Source organism: Heteronotia binoei, chromosome 5, assembly GCF_032191835.1.
Source record: "Heteronotia binoei isolate CCM8104 ecotype False Entrance Well chromosome 5, APGP_CSIRO_Hbin_v1, whole genome shotgun sequence".
NCBI lineage: Eukaryota > Metazoa > Chordata > Lepidosauria > Squamata > Gekkonidae > Heteronotia > Heteronotia binoei.
In genome coordinates, this window is record NC_083227.1 from 106104387 (window position 1) to 106130682 (window position 26296).

General features: G+C 40.6%; 1 protein-coding gene across 2 annotated transcripts in view; it reads left to right on the top strand.

Annotated features, from left to right (window-relative positions):
• The window catches only part of DCAF1 (DDB1 and CUL4 associated factor 1), a 51908-nt gene that overhangs the window by 9349 nt on the left and 16263 nt on the right, over positions 1 to 26296 (top strand). For both annotated transcript variants that reach the window (XM_060239993.1, XM_060239994.1), the window contains exons 2-22: positions 744 to 861; positions 1374 to 1450; positions 2721 to 2794; positions 4892 to 5005; positions 6590 to 6727; positions 7011 to 7484; positions 7948 to 8049; positions 10091 to 10249; positions 11499 to 11678; positions 13291 to 13500; positions 13711 to 13880; positions 14051 to 14175; positions 15965 to 17225; positions 17555 to 17753; positions 19447 to 19529; positions 20187 to 20271; positions 22650 to 22883; positions 23993 to 24086; positions 24804 to 24908; positions 25147 to 25220; positions 25442 to 25546. In XM_060239993.1, coding sequence (XP_060095976.1) covers positions 752 to 861; positions 1374 to 1450; positions 2721 to 2794; positions 4892 to 5005; positions 6590 to 6727; positions 7011 to 7484; positions 7948 to 8049; positions 10091 to 10249; positions 11499 to 11678; positions 13291 to 13500; positions 13711 to 13880; positions 14051 to 14175; positions 15965 to 17225; positions 17555 to 17753; positions 19447 to 19529; positions 20187 to 20271; positions 22650 to 22883; positions 23993 to 24086; positions 24804 to 24908; positions 25147 to 25220; positions 25442 to 25546 — 4173 coding nt within the window. In that variant the 5' untranslated portion in view covers positions 744 to 751. The remainder of the gene's footprint in view (positions 1 to 743; positions 862 to 1373; positions 1451 to 2720; positions 2795 to 4891; positions 5006 to 6589; positions 6728 to 7010; positions 7485 to 7947; positions 8050 to 10090; positions 10250 to 11498; positions 11679 to 13290; positions 13501 to 13710; positions 13881 to 14050; positions 14176 to 15964; positions 17226 to 17554; positions 17754 to 19446; positions 19530 to 20186; positions 20272 to 22649; positions 22884 to 23992; positions 24087 to 24803; positions 24909 to 25146; positions 25221 to 25441; positions 25547 to 26296) is intronic.

Below are 26296 nucleotides of genomic sequence, written 5' to 3' on the forward strand. Positions count from 1 at the left end.
GTCTGCATAAAAAAGTACTTTCTAGCTATAGCTCAGATGATGGCCATCTGCTAGTATCCCTCTCCCCCTCCCCCAGTTATCCAGTGGTACTATAAAATTGGACACTTTGCTCTAATACAGAAAAGTATTCACAAACTTCTTTTGGCTGCCTTTCTTATAATACATTTAGAATATTCCAGCTCCTAATAGGCCCCTGACGTATGTACTTATATTATATCTTTCACTAATTTTGCTTGATTGCTTCAACCTTGATGAGAAAGGGTATCTGAATTTTTGTGATAAAGAAACAGTGTTAGATCAAATAAAGCTATATGAGCTCTGGGCCCAAATTGTGCTGTAGAAGGACAAGTGTAAATATTAACTACCTGTGCACATGTTTTTGTCTTGCCTTTCCTTCAAGATGGTATACCTAGTCTTTCCCTTCTGTTTTAACTTTGCAGCAGTCCTTTATGGTAGGTTAGGATGAGATGGAACAACTTGCCTAATGCCACCCAGCAACCTGTTGTGACTCATTGAGGATTGGAACCCACATCTCTGCAGGCCTAGTCTAATACTCTCACCATTACATCCCACTGTCTGTCTCACTGATTGGCTGTTTTGGTTTCCCCCACAAGGCAGGAGGAAGACGTTTACAATTACATTTGATTGATTGAGGTTTATGGATAAAACTCAGATGTTTAAAAACAAAACTGGCTTATTGAATAGCTTTCAGGTTTGTCTTTGCTTGTCCCCTTTTTTGTTAGGGTAAGTCATGACTTCAGGTTCTGGGTATCTGGATTCCAAAGCTGAGCTTACTGCTTTGCTAGAGCAGTGGGAGAAAGAACATGGCAGTGGACAGGACATGGTCCCCATCCTTACTCGGTGAGTATGATTCAGGTATATTTGAAATAATAAGTAATTATTCTTCATCTAATATAGTTGCTTTTCTGCCCTACATAACTGTTGAATTTTAAACATTTGGGGAAATGAGGAGAGCTGGGATAATTAAAAAAAAATAGATGGGAAGGGTGGAGCCAAGAGAGTGTTGTTGCCAATCCATAATAATTAATAATAAAGTATAATGATTTTAAGATATTTCTCTTCACAGCAGCCGCTTGAGGGGCCAGCCCTTTTCAGCTGATTCTTGTATCTCTGTGTTGGTGGATATATGACAGGGACAGCCTCTGTTCTTGGTAGATGAGTGTCTGGTTCTTAGCAGCATAAATTCCATTTCAGCAGAGCGCAGTGCTTCAGTCTTATTGCTGTCCCTTGCTGAGTCATTGTAGTGTATCTTGGCCATCTGTTGTAGAATTGGAATGGGTTGATAATCATTTATGAAAGAGCTTCTTGGGAGAGGGAGATCAAGGGGTTCATTGTTTTCTATTCTTGTCTAGAATGTCAGAATTGATTGAGAAAGAGACTGAAGAGTACCGTAAGGGAGATCCAGATCCGTTTGATGACAGACATCCAGGTAAGTTGTCATGAGAGTGTGCGCCAATGTGGTGTGATCTCCTTAATAGTATTTTTTAAAAACTGAAAAACTGCACAGATCTTATCTGCTATTACTACATTTTAAGCTTGTATACAACTCTCGACTCAAGGTGTAAGTGGCTTTACAAACTCTTCCAGTGCATGATTTTAAAGAACACATGTAGGATGGAAATTCTGAATAAATCTTTGATAATTTATGTAATGACTTGATCTGATGAACTGACTGATGAACAAAACCCTTCCTGCTCACAGCATTCAGTTCTAATGGTACTCTTCTTAAAAGTACAGCTAAGGCATTTATTTATTTATTTTTACTCTGATGCTTATGGGGCTTCTGAAATATCCTCTTTATTGTCCAATCTGGAAATAACTTAGTCTATCTAAAGTGAAGTTGGAATTAATTTTATAATAGGAGGTGTACAATAAGGAATTAGCCTGCAGTTCCAGAGCCAATAAAGGAATTTCTGCGTCATTAAAATCAGTTTATAAGATTGAACCACCAGAAATTACTGATGTACGCATACTGAATATCAGAGGTTGTTCAGTGAAAATAAGGAATTCTTTATGCTAGTGATATGCCAGTGATACAGGACTATTTAGTAAAGGGTTTCTTGATGTTACCACACAGGTTAAGTTGGTGGTGCAGTCTTCTTTTCCTTTGCATGCACATGATATGTCTGAGTTTACAGAAGTGCTGGGACAGCATTAGTCACCAGAAAAATTTGCCTTTACAAAACTTGAAATCTCAGTAATCTCCATACACTGATATGTGAACAGAAGACCTTTCTCACTTGATGATCTGAATATTCATTGTGCATTTTTTAAAAAAAAATAATTAGAACAGTATTTGCATAGCAGTTTGAAATTAAGGATTTTTATTGACTGGATTCAATAAAATTTTTAAATGTCTGACTATTAAAAAATTGAAAGAATGAGAACTGGTTAGTTCCATATCCTTCATATTTTTATCTCTTGATGTTCCTGTGACATGTTATGCCACAACTCTGCCCTTTTTTTGTAATTAATATTTTCATCTGTGAATTATGACGGTCATACTTGGTTCCATACTTGGTTGCTTGGTTACATTTGAACTTGTATATTTGTACAGTATAGAAAATACCTTATAACAACACATGTAAAAATAGTAATATGAAAAATATTCTGTCATGGTTAACTCAGAAACTTTGAGATGATGATATGCTTTAATTATTACATGTAAGTGTCTAATTTTCTTACTCATCCCTTCCTAGGTCGAGCAGATCCAGACTGTATGCTTGGCCATTTGCTGAGAATACTGTTCAAAAATGATGATTTCATGAATGCAGTAGGTTTATTTTTTATCAATTGATTTGCAGCTTGCGCTAGTCACCAATCATCTTATATTCTATAAGCAGAGTCCAGATACCTTGGAACACTTAAATCTGGTGACTGGAGCTGTGAACCAGCAAAACAGATTTTTCTATGAACCTGGAAAGGTCCTTAGGTTTGCAGAAAAATGTGAAATCTAAAAGAAATAAAAATATACTGGGCAACTTTAAAAAATCTGAAAATAATAAAGGAAGCAGCTGTAGCTTTTGACTGTTGCTAGACAACTACAACATTATAAGCTTGGTTCTATCAGTAAAAGGCAGGGGGCAGAGCCCTTTCCATCCCTATTTTTGCTTTTGAGGGAGGACTCATTGGGGGTACACCTGGCTAGATTTGCCATCTCCAGGTTAGGAAATTCCTGGAGATTTTGTGATGAAGTCTGAGGGTTTGGGGAGGGGAGAGACCTCAACATATTATAGTGCCACAAAATCCACCCTCCAAAGCAGCCATTTTTTCCAGGGGGACAAATTACTGGTGTTCAGTAATACTTTTGGGGGATTTCTAGGTCTCACGTGGAGACTGGCAGCCCTAAGCCTGAAAACAACCTTTCTATGACTTGATACCACCCAACTTGCATGACTGAACTAGGCCTGGCTGCCTGCTACTGTTCAGCAGCAGCAGCCACCCTATGAAAGCCAGTGTGGTGTACTAGTTAGAGCTTCAGATTATGGTCTGTGAGACCCAGATTCAGATCCCCACCTTATTGTGGAAGCTGACCAGGTGATTTTGGACCAGTCACATACTTTCAGCCTAACTTGTTGCACAGGTTTGTTGTGTAGATAAAAAGGGAAAGAGAATAATAGCTGCTTTGGTTCCCAGTGTGGAGAAAAATGGGTATAGCTGAAGATTGGGGGGGAGGGGGCAGATAAAAGGTAGATTGGTGAATGGCTGAGAAGGGGAGAATGAGGCAGGGAGAGTATATGGAGATTGCCAAGAGAAGGGAATGAGATTAGGAAATTCCTAGAAATGAGGGGAGATGCTGAGGAGGGGTCAGGTTGAGGTGAGGAAGGACCTCAGAGGGGTATAATGCCATAGACCCCACCCTCTAAAGCATCCATTCCCTTTGGGGAGCTAGGGTTGCTAACCTCCAGGTGGGGGCTGGAGATCACCCAAAAGAAAAAGGAGATAGCGGAAGAGAGGGAAGTGAGATGCTTCCCAGAAGTCCTTGCAGGTTCCCACTTGTCCTGTTACCAGGGATTTATAGGAAAGGAGGTGTCCATGTTGCCTTAATTAATACGGCAATGCATAAATAGATTTAAATTCTGATTTATCAAAGTTTTATTTTGCTGGGAATGAGACAGACAAACATACCTTGATGCAAAGGCAGCATGACTTACAGTGCAGTCCTTAGCAGAGTTACATTCTTCTATGTCCGTTGACTTCAATGGACTTGGAAGATTGTAACTGCAAGGATTGCAGGTATTAGACCATTTGCTGTAATTATAGACATTGTATTTAGTGCTTGCATGAATGGTGTGACATTATGAAAGCAATGTCCCCAACAGCCCCCTGCCCATTTCTTAAAGATTCTGCTGAGGGTTGGGGGACAATCTACAAAAGTATGCCAGGTTGCCTCAGGGCTCTGTGGCAAGAAGTGGAGCTTGTTAGGATTTGCCTTCTGTCATTCTTGTGCCTGTTGATTCCTTCTCCTCCCCCCTTGAGTCTCTCTTTCTGCCTTGCCTCCAGTACTGCATGGTATGTAGGTCTGAATTTTCCCTGTGCTCAGCAGGTAAAGATGGTAGAAAACACTTCCTTGAACTTGTTCTATTAATGGACCTTAGGCTCTGACCCATATTACTATCTTCTCATTTATTTTCACTAATTCTGAAAGTCTCACAATTGGATTGTTTATAGGAGAGTTGGATGTTAGGATGTTCCTGCTTTTAAAACTTTTTGATAAGGAATTATTAGAGCAACTAAACTGTCAGTAAAGAACTCAGTAAATTGTGTAAAGTATGTTATGAAAAGCTGCAGTCTTAATTTACTTTTTTGGGGGGTTAACTATTAAACAAAAAAGAAGACTGATTTAGTCCTATCCTTGATATTTTCTCAGCTGGTGAATGCTTATGTGATGACAAGCAGAGAGCCACCCTTGAACACCGCTGCCTGCCGACTCCTTCTAGACATCATGCCTGGGCTGGAGACTGCTGTTGTTTTTCAGGAAAAGGTGTTGCACATAAGAGGATACATAGATACTCCTAACTATCAAGTTGAATATTTTCACAGTCTTCTGTTCTTTCTGGTTTTGTGTGTGTGTGTGTGTGTGTGTGAGAGAGAGATCTATGTAGTTAATAATTTTTAAAAGGGTTGCTTCCTTTCTTTTTCTTAAAAAGCAATTACCTACTTGGTAGTTGAAGGTTATGGAGTGTGAGAGAAAACAATTTTGGTTGATGAGGAAACCTGAAATTACCTTTAAAGCCCTAAATGGCCTAGGACCTGCCTACCTCAGGGACCGTCTCTCCCCATATGTTCCCCAGAGAGTGCTGAGATCAAGTTCTCAAAACTTGCTTGCAATCCCTGGGCCAAAGGAGGCCCGACTTAAGTCGACCAGAGACAGGGCCTTTTCAATCACAGCCCCTTGCTAGTGGAACCAGCTACCGGAAGAGGTGAGGGCCCTGCGGGACCTTGGGCAGTTCCGCAGGGCCTGTAAGACAGTCCTCTTCCGGTTGGCATACAACTGATCGGTACTTGAAAATTTCGAATAGAAGGCTGTAGTATAGTACTTTGGTAAATGGCTTTGTTTTACTGTTTTACTGTTTTTACTGGTTTATTGTTTAAATGTTGTAAAATGATGTATTTTAAAACTTAATCCTATGTTAGAACATTTGTGTTGTGAGCCTCCCTGAGCCGCTTTGGTGGGAAGGGCGGGATATAAACTAAATAAAATGAAATGAAAATGAAATCTGCACTTAAAAAGAAACCTTCGGTTCTTTTAACACTGCGGAAAGGAAAAATTCCAGATGGGGTGTGGGTATGTGTTAAAGAAAATTAAACATTGATGCAGCTTCAAAAGAAACATAGGAAATAATCATGGCCATAATTACATAAGAGTATTTCACTGGGCTAGACTTGTGCTTTGGAGTATTCTTTAAGTCAGAGGCTCTTTCTCACCACCTGTGCACCTGGGAACAATTTCTGTTTTCTGACCATCAGTGGCAAGTCTGTTACAAATTAAATTATTTTGTAGCATGTAATAAGCCTGTTTTATTCATAGTTTTCAAGAACATGACTTTTGCTGTCTTTGTGATAATATGTTAAGTTAAATTGGTTTAGATAGTATTGTAGCTGATGGCTAAGATTCATAAAAGTGATATCTGCATATAAGGCAGAGTCTGTCCACTGCTTGAGCTCTCTTCGGTGTTTATAGAGGGTCTTTTCATTCATCAGTGGGAGCTGCTACAGCAAAAATATCCAAGAACACTGTGCCCATGAATGTAATTCTTTTGTATGTTTGTATTGCATAAGGGTCATTAGTTTAATAATAATCTGGGAAGTGACACTCTGGGAAAGCAAAAAAAGAAAAAGTATTAGTTATCCTCTTTCTTATAAGATAAATGCAGTGTGATGTTTGAGGAGCCAGTCAATCAGCATTACTGTGTAAAGTGTCTACGCCAAGCAGTGTTAATTCTTCCTGGAAAATGCTTCAATGTTTCATAGACTTCTCCTTACTTTCTCTACATTGGTTGTGACCTTATGGGCTGTAGAGAGAGAACTGAAAATGGTAATGTCTTTTTTTTTTTGGTAATTCTAGGAAGGCATTGTTGAGAATCTTTTCAAGTGGGCAAGAGAGGCTGATCAGCCTTTGCGAACATATGCAACTGGATTGCTAGGAGGTGCCATGGAGAACCAAGATATTGCAGCTAATTACAGAGATGAAAATTCTCAACTGGTAATAACTACGTGAATAGCATTTGTCACTCTGCGCATACTTTTTTCTGCCTGATAACATGTTGAAAAGTTGCATGTCAACTACCTAGGACATGTTTATATTTTTCAGATAAAGGAAATGAGCTCATAGGTGTGTCCAGGTTCTCACTCCTGCTTTAGGATGTCTCAGTGATAGCTAGAAGTATGCTCAGTGTAGTTTATTTCAAAGTAAGAACTCAAAATCTGTACTAAATTGGATGGCTTCTTGACGGGAAGTGATGCATTCTTGTCTTTTTTTGCAACAGGTGGCATTTGTACTTCGACGCTTGCGAGAGCTTCAAGTCAATGAAATGAATGTAAAACAGGAAAACAAGCGACTCAGTCCCCGAAAAGTGCCCTCAGACCCTCTTTTGCCTCTTGACGAAGAGGCTGTGGACATGGACTATGGAGAGATGGCTGTGGATGGGGAGCAGGAGGAAGTTACAGGGGACATGGAAATCTCATTTAATCTTGACTCAAGTCACAAAACGAGTAGTCGGGTGAATTCTGCCACAAAAAAGTCAGGGAAACAACATGAAAGAGAGAATTTCCGGAAAGCAAAGCAGAAACTGGGCTTTTCTTCAGAGCCAGAAAAGATGTTTGTTGAGCTGTCTAACAGCAGCTGGTCAGAGATGTCACCATGGGTGATTGGCACGAACTACAGCTTGTACCCTTTGACCCCTGCTATAGAGCAAAGATTAATTCTGCAGTACCTGACTCCTCTAGGGGAGTACCAAGAGGTGAGTACAGTAAGTGAGTAAAACTAGGTGGAGTCTGGTTTCCTTTTAAGAGAATGAAATGGTATTGTGGAGGAACATGATCACTTTAGGATATGCACAGAGCACCCTAGAAAGACTCTACAAGCGTGAGAAGGCTTGAAATGAAACTGCTGTTTAACTTTATTGCTCCTCATGGCTTTTTTGTACTGAGGCATGGAATTCCTCTGTAATAATTAGAACATGCTGCGAGCATTAGTCATTTAAAGAAGAGAAATACTGCAGAGATTGAACAGGGAATGACTCTTATGTATTTCTTGGCTCATCACCTTGCTCCCAAAAAGCCAGGTAAGAAGTTGTTAACCAAAGAGGGTGGAAATCCAAAAAGTGTTTGCTCAGCAGAAGTCCCAGTTTTCCTGGGAGTGTTGGTGATAATGGACCTCTAATTTTTTCAGGCTTTAAGCAAATCTTTTACTTTTCCTACCAGCTACTGCCCATCTTCATGCAACTTGGATCAAGAGAACTGATGATGTTCTATATTGATTTGAAACGGACCAATGATGTATTACTCACTTTTGAAGCACTAAAGGTAAGCTATAATATAGTACGCTGTTTGTTCACCAGTGGTGGCACTGAACCAATTACTGTATCTGTTAACTTGAAGAAAATGGCTTTGGATCCATATAAATTAGCTGGCACAGAAGTTGCAGTAGACTTTGAGAATGTATTACTTTGTTATGAGTTTGAGAAATGCTCCTGTTACCATTTGGTTAGAGAAATGTTCCTGTTGCCATTACCCACAAAATATTTTTCCTCTGAACTGCTTTGGATGGCCTATCATTACTTGGAGCTCTGCTATGGCAGACCTACAGATGCAAAAGTGCTTAGGAGCAGGTATATTCAGGTGCAACATGCATCTTGTCCTAGCTTTGGTGTGTTTTACTCTGATGCCTTTTTAAAACCTCTGTATGCTTCAGTTTTTGTTATTTTCCAATTGTAACGTATTAATATCCCTTCGGCATTTGCTGTTATGCCTTTCATATAATGCTTTTGAGCATTTCCATTTTTGTTATCTTCTTGTAATCCCTCTGCTTTGAAAGACAGGCCAGTATTGTTCTGTCTGTATTGTAACTGGGGACTAAGGCTGTGTGAGGGATCCTTGCAGCTCCTAGGAATTACACTCTACTGGGTTTATGAAGAGGTGTTCGTGCAACAGGAGTTAAAATTGACTGACCCCAAAAGGATTTGTCATATGTTGATCAAGTATTAACTTGATTAGCCCTGACCTCGATAGCCCAGGCAAGCCTGATCTCATCAGATCTTAGAAGCTAAGCACTGCTGACCCTAGCAAATATTTGGATGAGAAACCTCCAGAGGATACCAGAGTTGACAGGCAGAGGCAGGCTATCAAGCCATTTCTCTGAATGTCCTCCATGCCTCAGAAGGAGTTGCCAGAAGTCGCTATGACTTCTGGGCACGGACACATGAGCGTGTGCGTACACACACACACACACACACACAACCCATTCAAAAAAGTATTAACTTGATTAGAATAGCACAAAAAGATAACAGCAGGTTTGATATTTAATCATGAAAATGAGGCAGTGAGCTGATACTTTGAAACGATGGCTATGTTTTAAAATTGGATAGATTATAACTTTAACAGCAAAGTTTGTGTAAAAGTAAATGATTCACTGGGCAGGTTTTTTTCTGTTTGACCTTTATATTGGAAAACTAGAATCAGCTACGGTTTCAAATTTCTTTCCTTTTTTTCTCTTGGTTTTAAAAAATAAAACTGAAATAAAGCAAAGTAACAGTAACACCTAAAAATAAGCTGATGTTTACTGGATTGTTGTGCAAAGTGTGTATCAAGCAAGAACATCCTGTTTACAGATGACTGCGATAATAATTGCTGGCCACTAGGTAAAGCTTTCTGTGCTGCTAGGCTGTCCTTAACTGCTGCAGGAGTCACTGGCAAACAGCTTTCATGCTGACGTTACTGACAAATGGCACCATGAAGGAATGCAGATTTGGCTGTGATCAATTTGCTCACCATGGTGCTAAGCCTTGCATGAACTATTTCCCAGATTAGTTAGACAGTTCCAGATAAATCTGCTGTTCTGTGTCTAGATAGATCTGCCAGTTCCATGCTGCTGCACTAGGAAGAGCTTAATACATAGTATTCTGCTCGACTCCACTCTTGAAGCTAATGGGACACAAAATTGCTTTCTCCAGAGTTCTGATTATGATGTTTCACTGAGATGAAACTGCTGTTTTGTGTTTCAGATGGCCTACAAAAGGGAGGAGCTGCCCTGTCCTTGGATGTTCTTATTTTTACTTTGAAATACTATTTGAAATTTTGTTTCTAATGTGCATAAGTATTTAACTGTTGTGTTTTATTTGAGTGATATGGCTTCATAAAATTCATTACTTTTTGTTGGTTAGTTGAGTTGGAAGATATTCATTACCAATCTAGGTAGCCATTCTGCCTAAGCTGGCAGATGCATGAGGACACAGCAGTGTCATTTTCTTTAGCACTCTTTGGAACATAGAAGTATATTTCACTTCTTTGGGAGAGCACAGACAGGTGAGCAGTGGTTTTAACCTGATTCTTGTGTTTCTGTCCACAGCACTTGGCATCCCTGCTTCTCCACAACAAGTTTGCCACAGAGTTTGTTGCTCATGGAGGGGTACAGAAGTTACTGGAAATTCCTCGGCCTTCCATGGCTGCTACTGGTGTTTCCATGTGCTTATATTACTTGTCTTACAATCAGGATGCTATGGAGAGGGTAAGATCCCACTATGATGAAGCTGTAAAGTTCCTTATATGGTAGATTCCACATTAGATGGGTTCCCAGAACCACATTTTTCTCATTTGATTATTCTGTCACATATTGGTGTTCTATCATGTTACTATTTTCAGTAGTTTGTGCTGTACTTGTTAATAAGATGATTTGTCAATAGAAATGTAAAATTTCCGAAAATTTTGAAGCTCGGAAGAAAACCCAATTTTTTTCTGGTTTTTTTTCCCAGAAAAAAACACATATTCGGAAAAATTGGGAAAAAAATGTGACATTAGCACTTTTTTTTTCTTTCATCATTCTGTTACTTTAGGAACGTAAAATATGACTATGGACATATTTGGAATGCAATTATCACAACTAGCATATTAAAAATATAGGGTATCTAAACAATTATTACAAACAGAATTTACCTTTTAAATAATAGTTATTTGTAATTGTAACAAATGGAGCAACAATTTCCTGAACTGTTTACTTGTTTATGTGGAAGAGACAAAAAAACCTCCACAAAACCTCCTCCCCACAGTATTAAATAAAAATAAAAAACTCATTCTCATAAAAAAAATTGAAGAGGCGGGAAGTTTATAGAAGGACTAAGTTTCAGTGAATGGGCATGACCTAGAACTTGCTTGTCCTCAGTGCACAGAAATTGGAATAATCTGATAACATACATCTTTTTTAGAAATTATTTGGAAAATATTTGAACACCTTGTCTTAAAATATTTTATTCATTATGTTAAAATAAAATGTTCTATAATCAATTTCTTATCTTTTCTTTTTTTCAATTTTTCCATTTTTGGGGGGGGGAAAAAGGCTTCAGGAAAAAAAATGGGAAAAAATGTTTTCCCCCCAAATTTTCCCGTTTTTTTCCCCGGGGCTTCACATCTCTGTTTGTGAAGTTACAGTTTGACATTCTTGTCTGCTTAGTTTGAAACCAGTAGAGAGTAGACTGTCATGCAGATATTTCAGGGAGGCTTTTAAGGAGAGAATATAATTGGTGGGAATGATTAAAACAAACAGTGCTTGCAAAGTATGACTGTTTCTTCAGTGGCTTCCAGTGCAGGAATCTAAAAAGTAAGTTTGTAGTGGGTAGTGGGCTGAGATTGCAAGTGGTTGAGTTATTCGTTTGCCTCCTTACTACAGCAGTCACTGTGGAAACTGCTGAGAGGGCAAAACACAGATTTGGCATGCTGTTTGTATGAAGTTAAGATTGCCATAATATCTTCTTGTTCCATAGGTGTGCATGCATCCCCACAACGTATTATCAGACGTTGTGAACTATACCCTGTGGCTGATGGAGTGCTCTCATGCCTCAGGTTGCTGCCATGCTACCATGTTCTTCTCTATTTGTTTCTCATTCCGTGCAGTCTTGGAGCTCTTTGATAGGCATGATGGCTTACGACGCCTAGTTAACTTGGTAAGTATTATAGCCATTTTGTTTAATATTCTAAGGTGTTTCCTCTGTGTAGCCCTAAAGCGACATACTCCCTTTTTTTGTGTATTTGAAGTGAAGTTGGATATTTTGGTGGTCCTCCTAGCTTTGCTGTTCTGCATTGTGTAATGCTTTTCTACCATGTAATTTACAGTGCAAGCAAAAGAGAGCTGTAAATTTCATTATGTGGCTCTTACTGACCCCACGCATTTTGAGGCACTTACAGGGCCATCTTCAGCAAAATTAGCACCCACTTCCATTGAAGTCAGTGGACCTAGGAGGAGATAATTCTGTTTTAAGATGGCATACACTCCTTCTGCTTACTGTCTACGCTTCATAAATGCTGCATTTTAGAGATATTTAAGAAATTAGTTGAAGCTGGTGGTGATGGATGTGATAGCTTTTGATACTATTGTGCTGTGTTTGAATAGCACTAAAGAGAGAATCTAGGACAGGAGTCCCCAACATGGTGCCCACCAATGCCTTTCCTGGTGCCCACCAACCATTTTTAGAACATGGGTGAGGTGATGTGGAGCTGTTGCCCAGCAGGGCTTTTGAGTGGACTTGGGAGATCTGATTGGATTAAGATAATGATGTTTCAGTGGCATCTGTCACACAGTGTTGGTTTTATTCTCTCTTGCCAGAGTATTTTTAAAATTACCTTTCTTTTCCCCTAAATTTGAAGGCTACCAGAGAAAGAGCCTTCTCAATTGCGGCCACCCACTGGGGGAACCAACTCCCAGAAGATGTCAGGGCCTTGCGGGACCTCGCCCAGTTCCGCAAGGCCAGCAAAACAACATTATTTCGACTGACCTTCAGCCAAACTATATAGATGCCCAACACTACTGAATGCATTGTATTAACTTTAGCACCAAAGATTGTTTTAAAATTGTATTAATACTTTTAAACTATTTAAATTGTTTTAACTGCTTAATTGATAATTGTAATTGCTTGTTTACTGTTTTATTGTTTGATGTTAAAATGTTGTTAGCCGCCCTGAGCCTGCTTCGGCGGGGAGGGCGGGATATGTATGAAAAAATAAACAAATAAAATAAACTTGGGCAAAACTCTGTGTGTGACTCTGCCTCCTGCAGCAGCCATGTTGTGTTTTGTTCTGCCTCTTGTGGTAGTCATCTTGTAGTCTTATCCACCACACTGTGTCAGAATTCCATTGATGCCACAGGCTTAAAAAGGTTGGAGACCCTAATCTAGGTAAAAAGGTGAGCAGAGTCAAGAAGGCCTCTTAACTCTCCATTGCAATGGGACTAAAGAACATTGTCACAGTGAATGTAGAGGTCAAAGCCAATTGCAATGACATAATACCCCTAACCCAGTTCTTTGACCTTTTCACAGCTCATTTTTTCTGGATGCAGATATAAGCATTGCGCAACCATTGTTGTTTTTTTTTTGCTGTATTCTTGTGTGAAATGTTCTCTGATTAAATATTCCTTCACTGTAAATGAATAAGCACTGTTTACTTTTGCGAAGGAGGAAGGAAGCTCTTTTTTTTTATATAAATAGGAAGGCGATGAGCTTTTAGAGTCCATGCTTTTTGGGAACAAGATGATTTTAAAAGATGTTACCTTTTCCCTTTTAGATCAGCACTCTTGAGATCTTAAACCTAGAGGACCAGGGTGCACTGCTAAGTGATGATGAGATCTTTGCCAGCCGCCAGACTGGGAAGCACACTTGCATGGCCATGCGCAGGTATTTTGAGGCACACCTTGCTATCAAAGTAGAGCAGGTGAAACAATCACTTCAGCGCACAGAGGGCGGCATTCTGGTCCATCCACAGCCTCCGTACAAGGTGAGTAGAAGTAGATGAGCCGCTTGCTGTTGTGGTACTTGGGAATTTCACTGGTGTGCTTTTCATCAGTGTTACTAGATACAGGAATTAATGCTTTGTCATGTGCTCTTTTTTTTATAAGTGTACAGGAGCTGTCTTTTGTGAAAACACAGATTGGAAAGTTTAAAAATAAAATATTCTAATAAGTATTGTTACTTCTCCTCTTTGCAGGCTTGTTCTTACACTCATGAGCAGATTGTAGAAATGATGGAATTTCTAATAGAATATGGGCCTGCACAGCTGTACTGGGAGCCAGCAGAGGTCTTTCTCAAACTGTCTTGCGTCCAACTTATGCTCCAGCTTATTTCAATAGCATGTGACTGGAAGACCTACTATGCCAGGTGAGAGTGTGATGGAGTTTAACACACCCTTGTGCCTGGAACTGATGATTGCTCCAGGCAAGTGCCCAGCATGTGAGAAGGGTTCACTGTCCCCTACCCAAAAACAGCTGCATGTGTAGTGGCCTGTATGGTTAGTATTTGTCTGATGATTCCATACTTTGCATTTCTAGGAATGATACAGTACGTTATGCTTTGGATGTCCTGGCCATCCTTACTGTGGTTCCAAAGATCCAGTTGCAGTTAGCAGAGCCTGTGGATGTGTTGGATGAGGCAGGATCTACTGTTTCCACTGTGGGTATGTACAGTTTGGCCTCTTCTTTGTTTAGGTTCCATCATTCTTTGAGTTGCTTTGCTGGTTCCTGAATTTTCAGTGTCAGGCTTCGTAGATTATTCAAGGAGGTGGATGTTGAATGATCTGTGGCAAGTTGTCTTTGTAGCAACCTGTGCATGGCATTATCTGGGCAAGCACTCATAGAACTGGTCTTAGGCTTGACTATGATATTTTCACTTTTTCTGGGTTTGATTATCATCTGTTGGCTGCATCTGAGAGTCATAGCTTACAGAATTAGCATTATTTAGTTCCTGGGCTCCATCAGAACAAGGAATGCTGAGTACGGTGGGACAGAGAAGAGAGTTGTTGTTACTTTTTGTGCTTGGTAGGAAACAGGTGATTTATGCACACCTGAGTGTTTCCTTTGTCTGGTTGTGTCTACTGGTGTGTTTTAAGCAGAATCAAATGATAGAAGCCTCCCCTCCCCCCCCCCCAAAAAAAGCATGGTGTGAATTCTAGAACTTCTTTTTAATCTGAGTCATTGTTAAGGTTGTATGTGAGCCTCCTTGTTTGAGTGCAAACACACTTTATCCATGTTTCTTTCCATTTAATTTTTGTGGAAAGGAAAGGTCCCCTGTGCAAGCACCAGTCGTTTCCGACTCAGGGGTGACGTTGCTTTCACAACGTTTTCACGGCAGACTTTTTATGGGGTGGTTTGCCATTACCTTCCCCAGTCATCTACACTTTCCCCCCAGCAAGCTGGGTACTCATTTTACTGACCTCGGAAGGATGGAAGGATGAGTCAACCTCTAGCTGGCTATCTGAAAACACAGCTTCCACTGGGGATCGAACTCAGGTCGTGAGCAGAGCTTAGGACTGCAGTACTGCAGCTTTTTACACTCTGAGCCATGGGGCTCTTAATATAATTATACAAGGTAGTTTTGCATGCTTTTATTGTGAGGCTTTTTATGGCTACTTCAAATTAAATGACTCACATTAGCCACTGTTTGGGCTCCATTTAACTTTTATGGAAAATCTCACTTCTAAAGTTATAGCAGATGAATTCTTCTGGCCCACAGGCCAGTGTGTGCTTCTGATTGCCTGGCTGTAAACCAACAGTGTAGAAGAAACTGCGTTTGACTTCCTGCTGGGTCTGGGATGAGTACTGTGTGGGAGGTTAGGGGGAGCTGGTACCATTAGGTCAGATGTAGTTCTTGGTGGGCCTCTGAGCATCATGAAAAAGGGTTCTGAGAGAACAGGAATGAAGCTTTCAGCTATATGTTCTTTTTTGTTCAGTCAGTGGGCTAATTCTTATATTAAGGAATAACTTGGCTGCTGCTTCCCCCTATTTTGATGGTAATAAAAAAGATGAGAGGTTCTATGTGAGAGCTGTTAATTGTTTACCATATTGTGAGGAAAATAAATAAAGAGAGAGAGAGAGAAGTAGACATGCTGGCATGGGAAATAGTTACTTTAGGGAGGGGCTGTGCCTCAGTGACAGAGCATCTGTTAGTCTCAGATTCATCACCTACTGCCTGATCCAGTTTAAAGGACCAGGCAGTAAGTGATGTGAAAAACCTCTCTGCCTGAGATCCCGGAGAGTGTGGTCAATCTGAGTAGGCAGTAATGTCTTCCATGGATCAGTAAGGCAGCTCTATGTGTATGCCCTCCTATGTGATCTTTGTTATTCTGATGTTAGTTCATCAGTGTGAGATGGCAACATAAGGGAGCTGCAACTGTGCTGTTTCTATAATGTCAAAATTGGCCCCGCCTCTTACATTACTGATTGTGGAAATTCTTCCTTTGCGATTAGGTATTAGCATCATCCTGGGAGTTGCTGAAGGAGAATTCTTCATCCATGATGCAGAAATCCAGAAGTCGGCCCTTCAGATCATCATTAACTGTGTGTGTGGTCCAGATAATCGCATCTCCAGCATCGGCAAATTCATCTCCGGCACCCCTCGACGTAAGCTTCCCCAGGCACCCAGGAGTAGCGAGCACACGTTGGCCAAGATGTGGAATGTGGTGCAGTCTAACAACGGCATCAAAGTGCTGCTGTCGCTGCTGTCTGTAAAAATGCCCATTACGGATGCAGACCAGATACGAGCCCTGGCGTGCAAAGCCTTGGTTGGCCTGTCACGTAGCAGCACAGTCCGGCAGATCATCAGCAAGCTGCCCCTCTTCAGCAGCTGCCAGATCCAGCAGCTGATGAAGGAGCCTGTTCTTCAGGACAAGCGCAGCGAGCATGTCAAGTTCTGCAAGTATGCTGCTGAGCTGATAGAGCGCGTCTCAGGAAAGCCCTTGCTGATTGGAACGGACGTCTCCCTGGCTCGACTGCAGAAAGCAGATGTAGTGGCTCAGTCAAGGATTTCCTTCCCTGAGAAAGAGCTGCTCCTTCTGATCAGGAACCATCTCATCTCTAAAGGGCTGGGAGAAACTGCCACGGTCCTTACCAAGGAGGCAGACCTACCCATGACGGCAGCTTCTCATTCCTCCGCCTTCACCCCTGTTGCTGCCACTGCTTCTCCCGTGCCTCTGCCTCGTACCCCTCGTATAGCAAATGGTATTTCAGCCCGGTTGACTGGCCATACCTCTGTGGCTTCCAGTGCTGCCTCTGTCCATGCCCAGCCAAAGCAGGCTGCCCCCCAGAGCTCACTTGCCCTCCCGGGTCCATCTCACGCCAACAACTCCCCTGTGATTGGCAGGATTAGCTTCATCCGAGAGAGGCCGTCTCCCTGCAATGGCAGGAAAATCAGAGTGTTGCGGCAAAAGTCAGACCATGGCGCCTACAGCCAGAGCCCAGCTATCAAAAAGCAGTTGGACAGGCACCTCCCTTCCCCTCCCACGCTGGACAGCATAATCACAGAGTACCTTAGGGAGCAGCATGCTCGCTGCAAGAACCCTGTGGCTACTTGCCCCCCCTTTTCTCTCTTTACACCCCACCAGTGTCCAGAGCCAAAACAGAGGCGCCAAGCGCCAACTAACTTTACCTCACGTCTGACCCGCAGGGCAGCCTTTCCAAAGTATGGCGGGGTAGATGGTGGATGCTTTGATAGACACCTTATATTCAGCAGGTAAGGAAGATGTTTTCTGAATTCCTATGGTTCTTTTGACCAGTGCACATACAGACGTTGCCGTGTGAGTAGAACCTCTGATTTCATGGTGACTTATTTGGAAGACTTCTGTGTGCCCTTCTTCATCGTGCTCTACTGATAACAACCTGCAGCAACTTCCATATTTGGAGCATTGTACAGAAACTTGTCTTCCTTTTAAGAAGAACACTTCCTTCCTAGCAAGCTTTCTGAGGCAGCTGTCAAACTTCAGAGTTTGATTGTTGCTTACACGCCATTCTCTTTCACTTTAAGAATTCACTTTCTTAATTAGTTGCTCTTTCATTTCCCAGGTTCCGTCCAATTTCTGTGTTCCGGGAAGCCAATGAAGATGAAAGTGGCTTTACGTGTTGTGCATTCTCTGCCCGGGAGCGGTTCCTGATGCTGGGTACCTGCACAGGGCATCTGAAGCTATACAATGTCTTTAGTGGGCAGGAGGAGGCCAGTTACAGTTGCCACAACTCTGCCATCACCCACCTTGAGCCATCCAGGGTAGGAAAAGTATCATTAATATTAGTATGTTACTGTGGACTCCTGGTGCATTATAACCTTGTGGCTGTTGTGAATGATATGGGTTTTTCTTATTTTAGCTAAGATGTTTGCGATCCCTTTAAAGGCTGGTGAATTTATTGTACGTAGGTTTCTCTGAGCCAGAAGGCATTTCATCAGAAACTATCGGCTAAGCTCTGTGAAAAGTGCTACCTTTCTTATATTCAGGGTTCTTTATGTACCAGGCATATTTTTATTCTTTTCAGTTTAAGATACTTTTATGCAGGGCTTTTTTTTTGTAGAAAAAGCCCAGCAGGAACTCCCTGATGCCAAGCCAGCCGGAACTGCATTCCTATGCGTTCCTGCTCAAAAAAAGCCCTGCTTTTGTGTCTGATTAAATAATACAGTAGATTAGTCACTGTAAAAAGTGTTATTCATCGCAGGCTATGTTTAGATCTCATGAAAAAGAGATACTTATGGGCATGAGTAGAACCTATTGCCATGCTTGAACATTCCCTTCCCTCTCCCCCTCATGCACAGAGTGCAAGTGAAGGCTTATGAATTTGGTAATCCTTGAATCCGTCTGCACTTTCTGTGATGTCTGACTGTAGGCACCTGGGCAAATTGCAATTTTGGTTTTGTTTCCTCTCTGCAAATCAAATTTTAAGTCTTATGTTTAAAATCCTGGTTTATGAGGTACAAAAAAAGTTTAATTTGTCCAGTTGTCTGTATTCCGATTTTGTGGCAAACTTGAACTTGATTCAAGGCTTCCCAGATATGGAAACCACTGATCACGCTTCATATGTAAGGGAAGGAGGGAGGCAAGTGTGCAAATATGCCATGAAATCTGAATGCAGCCATTGTTATCACTGGCCCTAAGACTCCAGATCTCCAGTTTAAGCATATGGAGATATAATGCAGGAAAGGAAAAATTGCTACTTGTCAGTCTCTTTCAGCTTTGTAGCTTGTTTAAGGGCAGCCCAAGGGAGTTGAATCACAACTGTGTATAGAAACAAAATGATATATGTTTGGGAAGGTGTTGCTGAAGTGGGTATTCTTTATTAAAAGAGGGGGGAAACATGAAAGCCAAGTACTACTGTGTGGAAAAATATTTTCAAATATTGAAGGAAGAGAAAAAGATCCTAGGTGCTGCTCATTTTCAGTGTTCCTTGGCCCAAATTAATGGGATCATCTTTGAAAGGTATCAAAATTCTGTTTCATCAGCCTTCTATGCCACTGTGAGTGACAATGAAACTTTGTGCTGAAGAACTGATTGGTAGTCATTTCATCCAGCTATAGCTTATCATATAGATAAGAGTGGTTAGAGCGGTTCCTCAGTGGAACAGGCTTCCTCGGGAGTTGATGGGCTCTCCTTCTTTGGAGGTTTTCAAACAGAGGCTGGATGGCCATCTGACAGCAATGAAGATCCTGTGAATTTAGCAGGGGGGGGTCAGTATTTGTGAATTTCCTGCATTGTGCAGGGGGTTGGACTAGATGACCCTGGAGATCCCTTCCAACTCTATTATTCTATATGGTGGTGATTTTGCGGTGACGCAAAATATTGTCTGTCGTGTGGTGCATTTAGCAGATTTCCCAAACTGAAATGACAGGCAGAGAATCTGTCAAGAGTCATGCTGCATAGAGTTGTCCAGATATCTAACAATAATAGCCTTTGTCTGCCTTTTCAATCCCACAGGACGGCTCTTTATTACTGACATCTGCAACGTGGAGCCAGCCTCTGTCTGCATTGTGGGGAATGAAGTCTGTCTTCGATATCAAGTAGGTGTGCTTTTTAATTTATTATCGTTGCCCTAAATGGACCAGAATGTAAACTAAGCAATCTTTTAAGAAGCTGTAATTTCATGGTCTTGATTGCATTATAGAAATAGGTTAGATCTGAAGTAGAGCACTGCTTGTAAATCAGAAATTTTTCCTGCCTCCTGCTGCAGTTCCCCAGATGCTTCTCAGCAGTATCAGTGAATCCTCAGGAACAGTTCTGGATACTGGATTGCTGTCTGCGGTGGGGGGGGGGGGTGGGGGGAGGTGGAATGGGTGAAAATCAAATACTCTCTTCTGCTGGCCAAAAATGAAGTTTGGGTTCAACCTGGTGCTGTTCAAGTACATGGCTGGCTGCTGATAGATAGATAGATAGATAGATAGATAGATAGATAGATAGATAGATAGATAGATAGATAGATAGAAAGAAAGAAAGAAAGAAAGAAAGAAAGAAAGAAAGAAAGAAAGAAAGAAAGAAGATTGTCTTGGAGGGAAAAGCAGTTATAAGTAGAAGGGAAATTACTACCTTCTCCTGGCTCAATAACTAGCATTTATTACTTAATGCACTGATGCATTCAAAATTCTACAGAGGTGTGATAAATGACTCTAGAGAAAAAGGATGTTCTGCTGCTTCATTTGACATTTGATTCTCCGGTGCAGGCACTCCTTCACAGATGACCATTATGTGGAATTCAGCAAGCATTCTCAGGACAGGGTCATTGGCACAAAGGGGGACATTGCCCATGTAAGTATCTTTTGTGGAATTGCTAAAGCAATTAAATATTCTTGATGAGGTATTGAAAGCAGCTTGCAAACTAGCACTGCAGCTTGCAGGCAATGGGCAAAACATGGTGTAGAGAAGTGAAAGAACTTGAGGGATTGAAACACTGGGCTGTAAACTGCATAAAATCAAGTGGCCAACTGTAGATCCAAGCAACAGTGAATAGAATAGATCTCTCCTGCTTTCAGCCCTTTTGCACCATCAAAAGTAACCTCTTGAGAGTTGGGGGACTGCTTTCAGAAGGCAAAGCATGAGCCAGCCCATAATTAGATGGGAAAAAGGTGTTCTGATGCCGCAGCGTTGTCTGAGTGCTGGTACTGCTTAAGGCAGCTGTCAGTGAGATCAAACATGAAAGCCAGGCAGCAGTGTTAGACTCTTCAGCAAGATCAGAAGATAGAACAAGCTTTATAGGACTGGACTACATAGTCTGATTTAATGCTTTGAATACTAAACAGGTTCTTTCTTGAGGTAATTATTCTTACCATTAAACATTTATGGGATTGGATCAAATCCTTTTGTGAACAGAAAATGACTTCACAAAGTATTTTTGCAGCCTTCATGTTGCAGTGCCCTGCACACTCCAAAACTCCTGATGGTAGTAGGACACTTGGGAGCAGTGTGGGGGCTACAGTAGGAAGAGAGAATATGCAGAATCACTTCATCATTCCTGCATAAGTGAAGCAAACTCTGGAAGTGGAACAAAATATTGTGTAAGGATGAGGAAAGAATTCTGTCAATTCCCCCTCCTTGCCCATCCCCTTGCCATGTGCCAAATCTCAGGCTGCTTCTGAGGATCCCCTACTCTCAAGTGGCATTTTTAAGGCTTATGAGGGGCTCTATTGAGAAAGCAGCAAATTTTGTTGTTTGAAGGAGACATGGATCAGTTTCTAGCCTGAATGACTAATTTTGAAAAATATTTTCTGGGGCATTTCTTAAAACATGTTTACTTGGCAATTAATAATATTTTGGTCATAGATCATTAAATGTTTCCCTACTGTCTGGGAATAATAAAGGTTTTAAAAGAATCAATAAAATTCATTCTCTTCATAGAAGCTCTTTGATGTGGAATAAATGATAACGAATCAGTAGTTAGACTGTTTCACCAACTTAATATCAATTTGAAAGAGTTACAGGACTTCTGAAGGTGGCAGTCTTCGGCGGAATTAATGTCAGGGATTCTTTTCCTCTTCAGATGTAGAAATGTCAGATAGCATAAAGTTATTCAAATAGTTGACAATTTCCCTTTGCCTTTTATGCATTTCCATAGGTATTTGCATTTAAACAAACTACCTTTCTCTGTTGCCTTTCCGTTCCTTCTGTTAGCCTTCGAGGGAAATCTGATCTCCACTCGTGATCTGCCCATTTGTGAAGCAACAAGCTAACAATGTTTATTCTTAGCTACCCCACAAGATTCAAAGGGAAATTGGCATTTCAGGAATAGGCATAAATGAAATGCATCTGAAAAAAGGCAAATCTTCAAAGTATGACAAATAGAACTGCTTCCTATTTCAGCATGTATACGAAAATAGTTGTTAAAAGAAATTGGGCCCATAAAAAGCTTTTAGCAGCATGTGTCAGTAGTGCTAACATTTCTTCTCATTTTGTCAAGCATTCTACATTGTGTTACATGGAATCTTTCTGTAGCAGCCTCAACAATAATTCACAGGTCCTTAGCTCAGTTAAAACTTTCTCTGGGTCCTGACGTGAGACATCCCCAGCACACTGAGCACACAGCACAGCAGGTCATCTTGTGAATATGAGTAGCTAGGGAAATTAGAAGCAGTAGTTTGATTATCAGTGAGCAGTTGTGAGTTGCATTGCCCTAGAATGATCATTTGTGTATGCTAAAAGACTTCTGTTTCCACATGGTTCATTTGTAAAGGAGCTTTGTTGGTTACCTGCTACAAAGTTGGCAGATGTTGTGGTAAGTTCTCCAGCAGTGAAAGATATATGCCAAGTGCAAGTGTCACTATTTAGCATCAGCTGTGTGCTGAGCACTGTTCATAAGCTACCAATTCAAATGTAGCTATTTCTTACCCTCAGGGTGAAGTATTTAGTGACCACACTAGTAAGAGGACTTTTCATACAGTAACATGTACATGATTATTTTCTACCACAATAGCATCTGCATTGATTTCTGGTTCTCCCGCAGAGAACTGCAGACTTGTGCACTACTGAGCTCTTTATGAAGGTTATATGAGAAGATCATTGTTCACAAGGAAGGGTTTTTTGTTTTTTGTGTTTTGTTTTCTTTGTTAATGAGGGTGTATACTTATTTCTCTTTGGATTCTAACATCTTGCAGATCTTGAGTAATCTTTTTTTCTTCTTTTTAATCTAAAAGATCTATGATATTCAGACTGGCAACAAGCTGTTGACTCTGTTTAACCCAGATCTTGCCAACAACTACAAGAAGAATTGTGCCACCTTTAACCCTACAGATGACCTTGTCTTAAATGATGGTGTCCTCTGGGATGTCCGCTCTGCGCAGGCTATACATAAGTTTGACAAATTCAATATGACCATCAGTGGTGTGTTCCATCCCAATGGACTGGAAGTTATAGTCAACACAGAAATTGTATCTTTTTTTTTAACCTCAAATATGGTTTGCACAATTTAAAGAGCTTGGTATGATAAGTGAATGATTTAATTGCAGCATTTGATGTAATGGCCTTGTTCTGTCTGATGAAATATAGAGGTAGGATTCTGTGAGCTGTTACATCAGCAGCAGTTTGAAGTGACAGATTCTTGAGCAGATGGCTCTGAGTGGGCATTGCCAAGGGCTACAGTGGAAGTGCAAGTAATGCCATAAAACTTAAGGTGGGTTCATCCGTACAAGGTAACTTTTAGCTTTTTTGGTCTAGGGTCCTTCGAATTTCGCCTTAGTTGTGTAATGAGGGAAGTATACCTTGATTATTTTATGATATGATAGATGTTTAAATTGGTTAGACTTCTTGCTGGTGATGACTTCTAGATTTGGTTATAAATTATTTATTTATGTATTTATTACGTTAAATTTATATCCCACCCTTTCCGCAAGCAGACTCAGGGTGTGCTAACAATCTAAAATGGCATCAGAAACAAGTAGATCAATTAAAACCTTAAAAAAACATAAAAACATCATGGTGCTATAAATCAGAATAATACAGAATTAAAAACTATAGATATTCTTAAAGCTGAATTTTTAATGTCATTGAAAAATTCTTTTTCTCTTTTTGTTATAAAACCCTTTAATTTCTGTTTTGGTATAAAAATAGAAACACAACTTTGGAAAACATGGAATTCTTGCCCTGTGATTAGAACATATAATACAAACTGAGGAAACATATGCAGACATTGTCAGATTATTTGTAAATGTCACATATTCTCATGTGAGATGGAATCTTTTGTCTGGCTCAAAATGGTGTGTGAGGGTAAGTCTCAAGGGAGAGAGCAAATCTGGGAGGGCAGACAAGAGTGGGTCACGTGCTGCTGTTACCCTTGCAGCCAGACAGGTGGTTTGGGCTAGAGAGAAGTTTAGGACTGCAACACAAATCTCCTTATGTTAGGGCCATTCGTGGAATCCTTGTGGTGGATCCCAGCTTTATTGCCACAGGCATGTTCTGCTACAGCCAACAGTAACACACTAGATCACCATTGCCATAAATGAGAGACCATTCTGTTGATTTTCCGTAACACACTCTCCAGTGGGACCTGCGGACTTTCCACTTGTTGCATACAGTGCCAGCCTTGGATCAGTGTCGTGTAGTCTTCAATCACACAGGAACAGTCATGTATGGAGGTAAGATGCTGGTCAGCATGAATGATGTTGGTCATTCTTTGTGTCTGTATTTACACCTGACCATAGCCTTTGCCTATGTGTCTTGTGGAGAGCAAAACACTAACTTTATAGGCAAGGATACTTGCTGGCTCACCAAGGCATGTGAAATCTCCATCAAGTGGGCCTAACATATGCAAAGAGTTGTTTCCTTTCTCTCTGCTCCTTCCCAGAAACACAGAAGAGATGGGGAATATCTGCTGTGGGATGTTCATACCCACTCTGTTTGGCTCCTTCACTTTTCTAGCTTCTAGTGCTTCCTGCTTCTACTATGATGTTCAGTTTCTTGTCCGAGAGTGTTGGTGCTTTCTCTCTCCTCTTATTGAATCTCTTTTCCTGTCCTTTGGCCCTTTCTGCAATTATTTACTTTCTGAATGGTTTTCTGTGCCCTCAGGGCTTTACCCTTTCCCTGCAATCAAAAACTGCAGAAAACTCAAATTTCAGGCAAAATATATCACAGTTTGTAAATGTTCTTGACAGAAATGCTTGATACTTTTGATTTTTGGAATTTGGCCTGCTGGTTGTCTTTGTCCCATTTTGTCTTGCTTTAGAGACAAATGTGTATTAAAAGTTTATCAGTTTAATATTTCAGTGTTACATGCAGCTTTTTTATAGCCTCTCTTGGGACTGTTTTAGAACGGAAACAGTTCTCTGCTTACAAATCTTTTCCCCTTCACTCAGCAATGTTACAGGCTGATGATGAAGATGACCTGCTGGAAGAGAGGATGCGGAGCCCCTTTGGATCTTCTTTCAGAACATTCAATGCCACAGACTACAAACCAATTGGTAAAGACTGGTTATTGTCATCTGAAACTGTGTTTGGCAAGTATTTATGTGTTTCAGTTTTCTTTGTGGACAAGTTCTAACTGTCTGAAGAAATGTCCACAGAGCTCAAAGAACTCTTGTTCAAGGCTCCAGATAAAGTGGTTTCCTTGTGGACATCCATTGGATTTTTTTTAGTTGGTGCAAAGGGTAGATTAAGATGTTTTGAGACTCCTGTTGATTCTCATGTGTTCTTTTCCAGCCACCATCGATGTAAAAAGGAACATCTTTGATTTGTGTACTGATTCAAAGGACTGTTACCTGGCAGTTATTGAGGTAAGCTTGATTCTTGAGTAGCAAGAAATATGCTAACAATTGTAATGTGACTCTCCTTGCCAAATTAAATGAAATAGTTGAGTAAGTGGTAAAACTGGTGTTCTGTATATATAACATGGATGGCAATGATTAGACAGGTGGTGAGGCTGTATGTAAAAGTGCACAGTATGACTGGTTAAAAGCAAACACACTTATCTTTGGGGGTGTGGTTCCTGTTTTAGAACCAGGGAAGTATGGATGCCATGAACATGGACACAGTTTGCAGGCTGTATGAGGTGGGAAGGCAACGCTTGGCAGAAGATGAAGAGGACGAGGAGGAAGACCAGGTAAGAAGTGTAGTGTCATTGTGGCTTTCACAGGCTAACATTTCAGGAGAACATTTTGCAAAAGTGGTTTTCTTCTTCCCTATATGTTTTAAGTTACATAGAATAACTACACTGAATTGAGTTCTGGTGACACCTTTTACAGTATTGAATTAGTTTCATATTTATTTATTTTAAATATTTTTAAGCTTCCTCTCTACCCAATATAGGGTCCCCAAATGGCAAACAATAAAAACATTAAAGCAAAATTAAACACACACACAAACACAGACACACAAACGCCATTAAAAACAGTTTGAACGACACTGGTAAACATATGAATGGAGGGGAATGGTCAATGAAGATCAGTGAGAGAATGCCAGACAAACCAGAAAAGTATTCACCTACTAGGAGAAGACAACAGTAGAAGAATAGTCAGATGAATCACATTAGGGAGGGAATTCCATAATCTTGATGCCATGATCAAGAATGCTGTTTCATGGGTTGTCAGCCATTTAACCATAGATGAAAGGGCACCCATGAGAGTAATGGTATGTATGGTCTTATCTTTGTTTTTAACTACTAACCTCATTATTCTGTGGATATATAGTTAAAGTGATCAATTCATAGTACATTGGAACAAGACACTAAAACAGTCAATTTGAAGAGAGAGGCAGAGATTAAGATGTCTTGCAAGGATTCTTGGTTTCCATGGCACTCATCCAGTATCTATTCTTGATGCTTCTGGTGATGAGCCATAAAAATGAGTACACT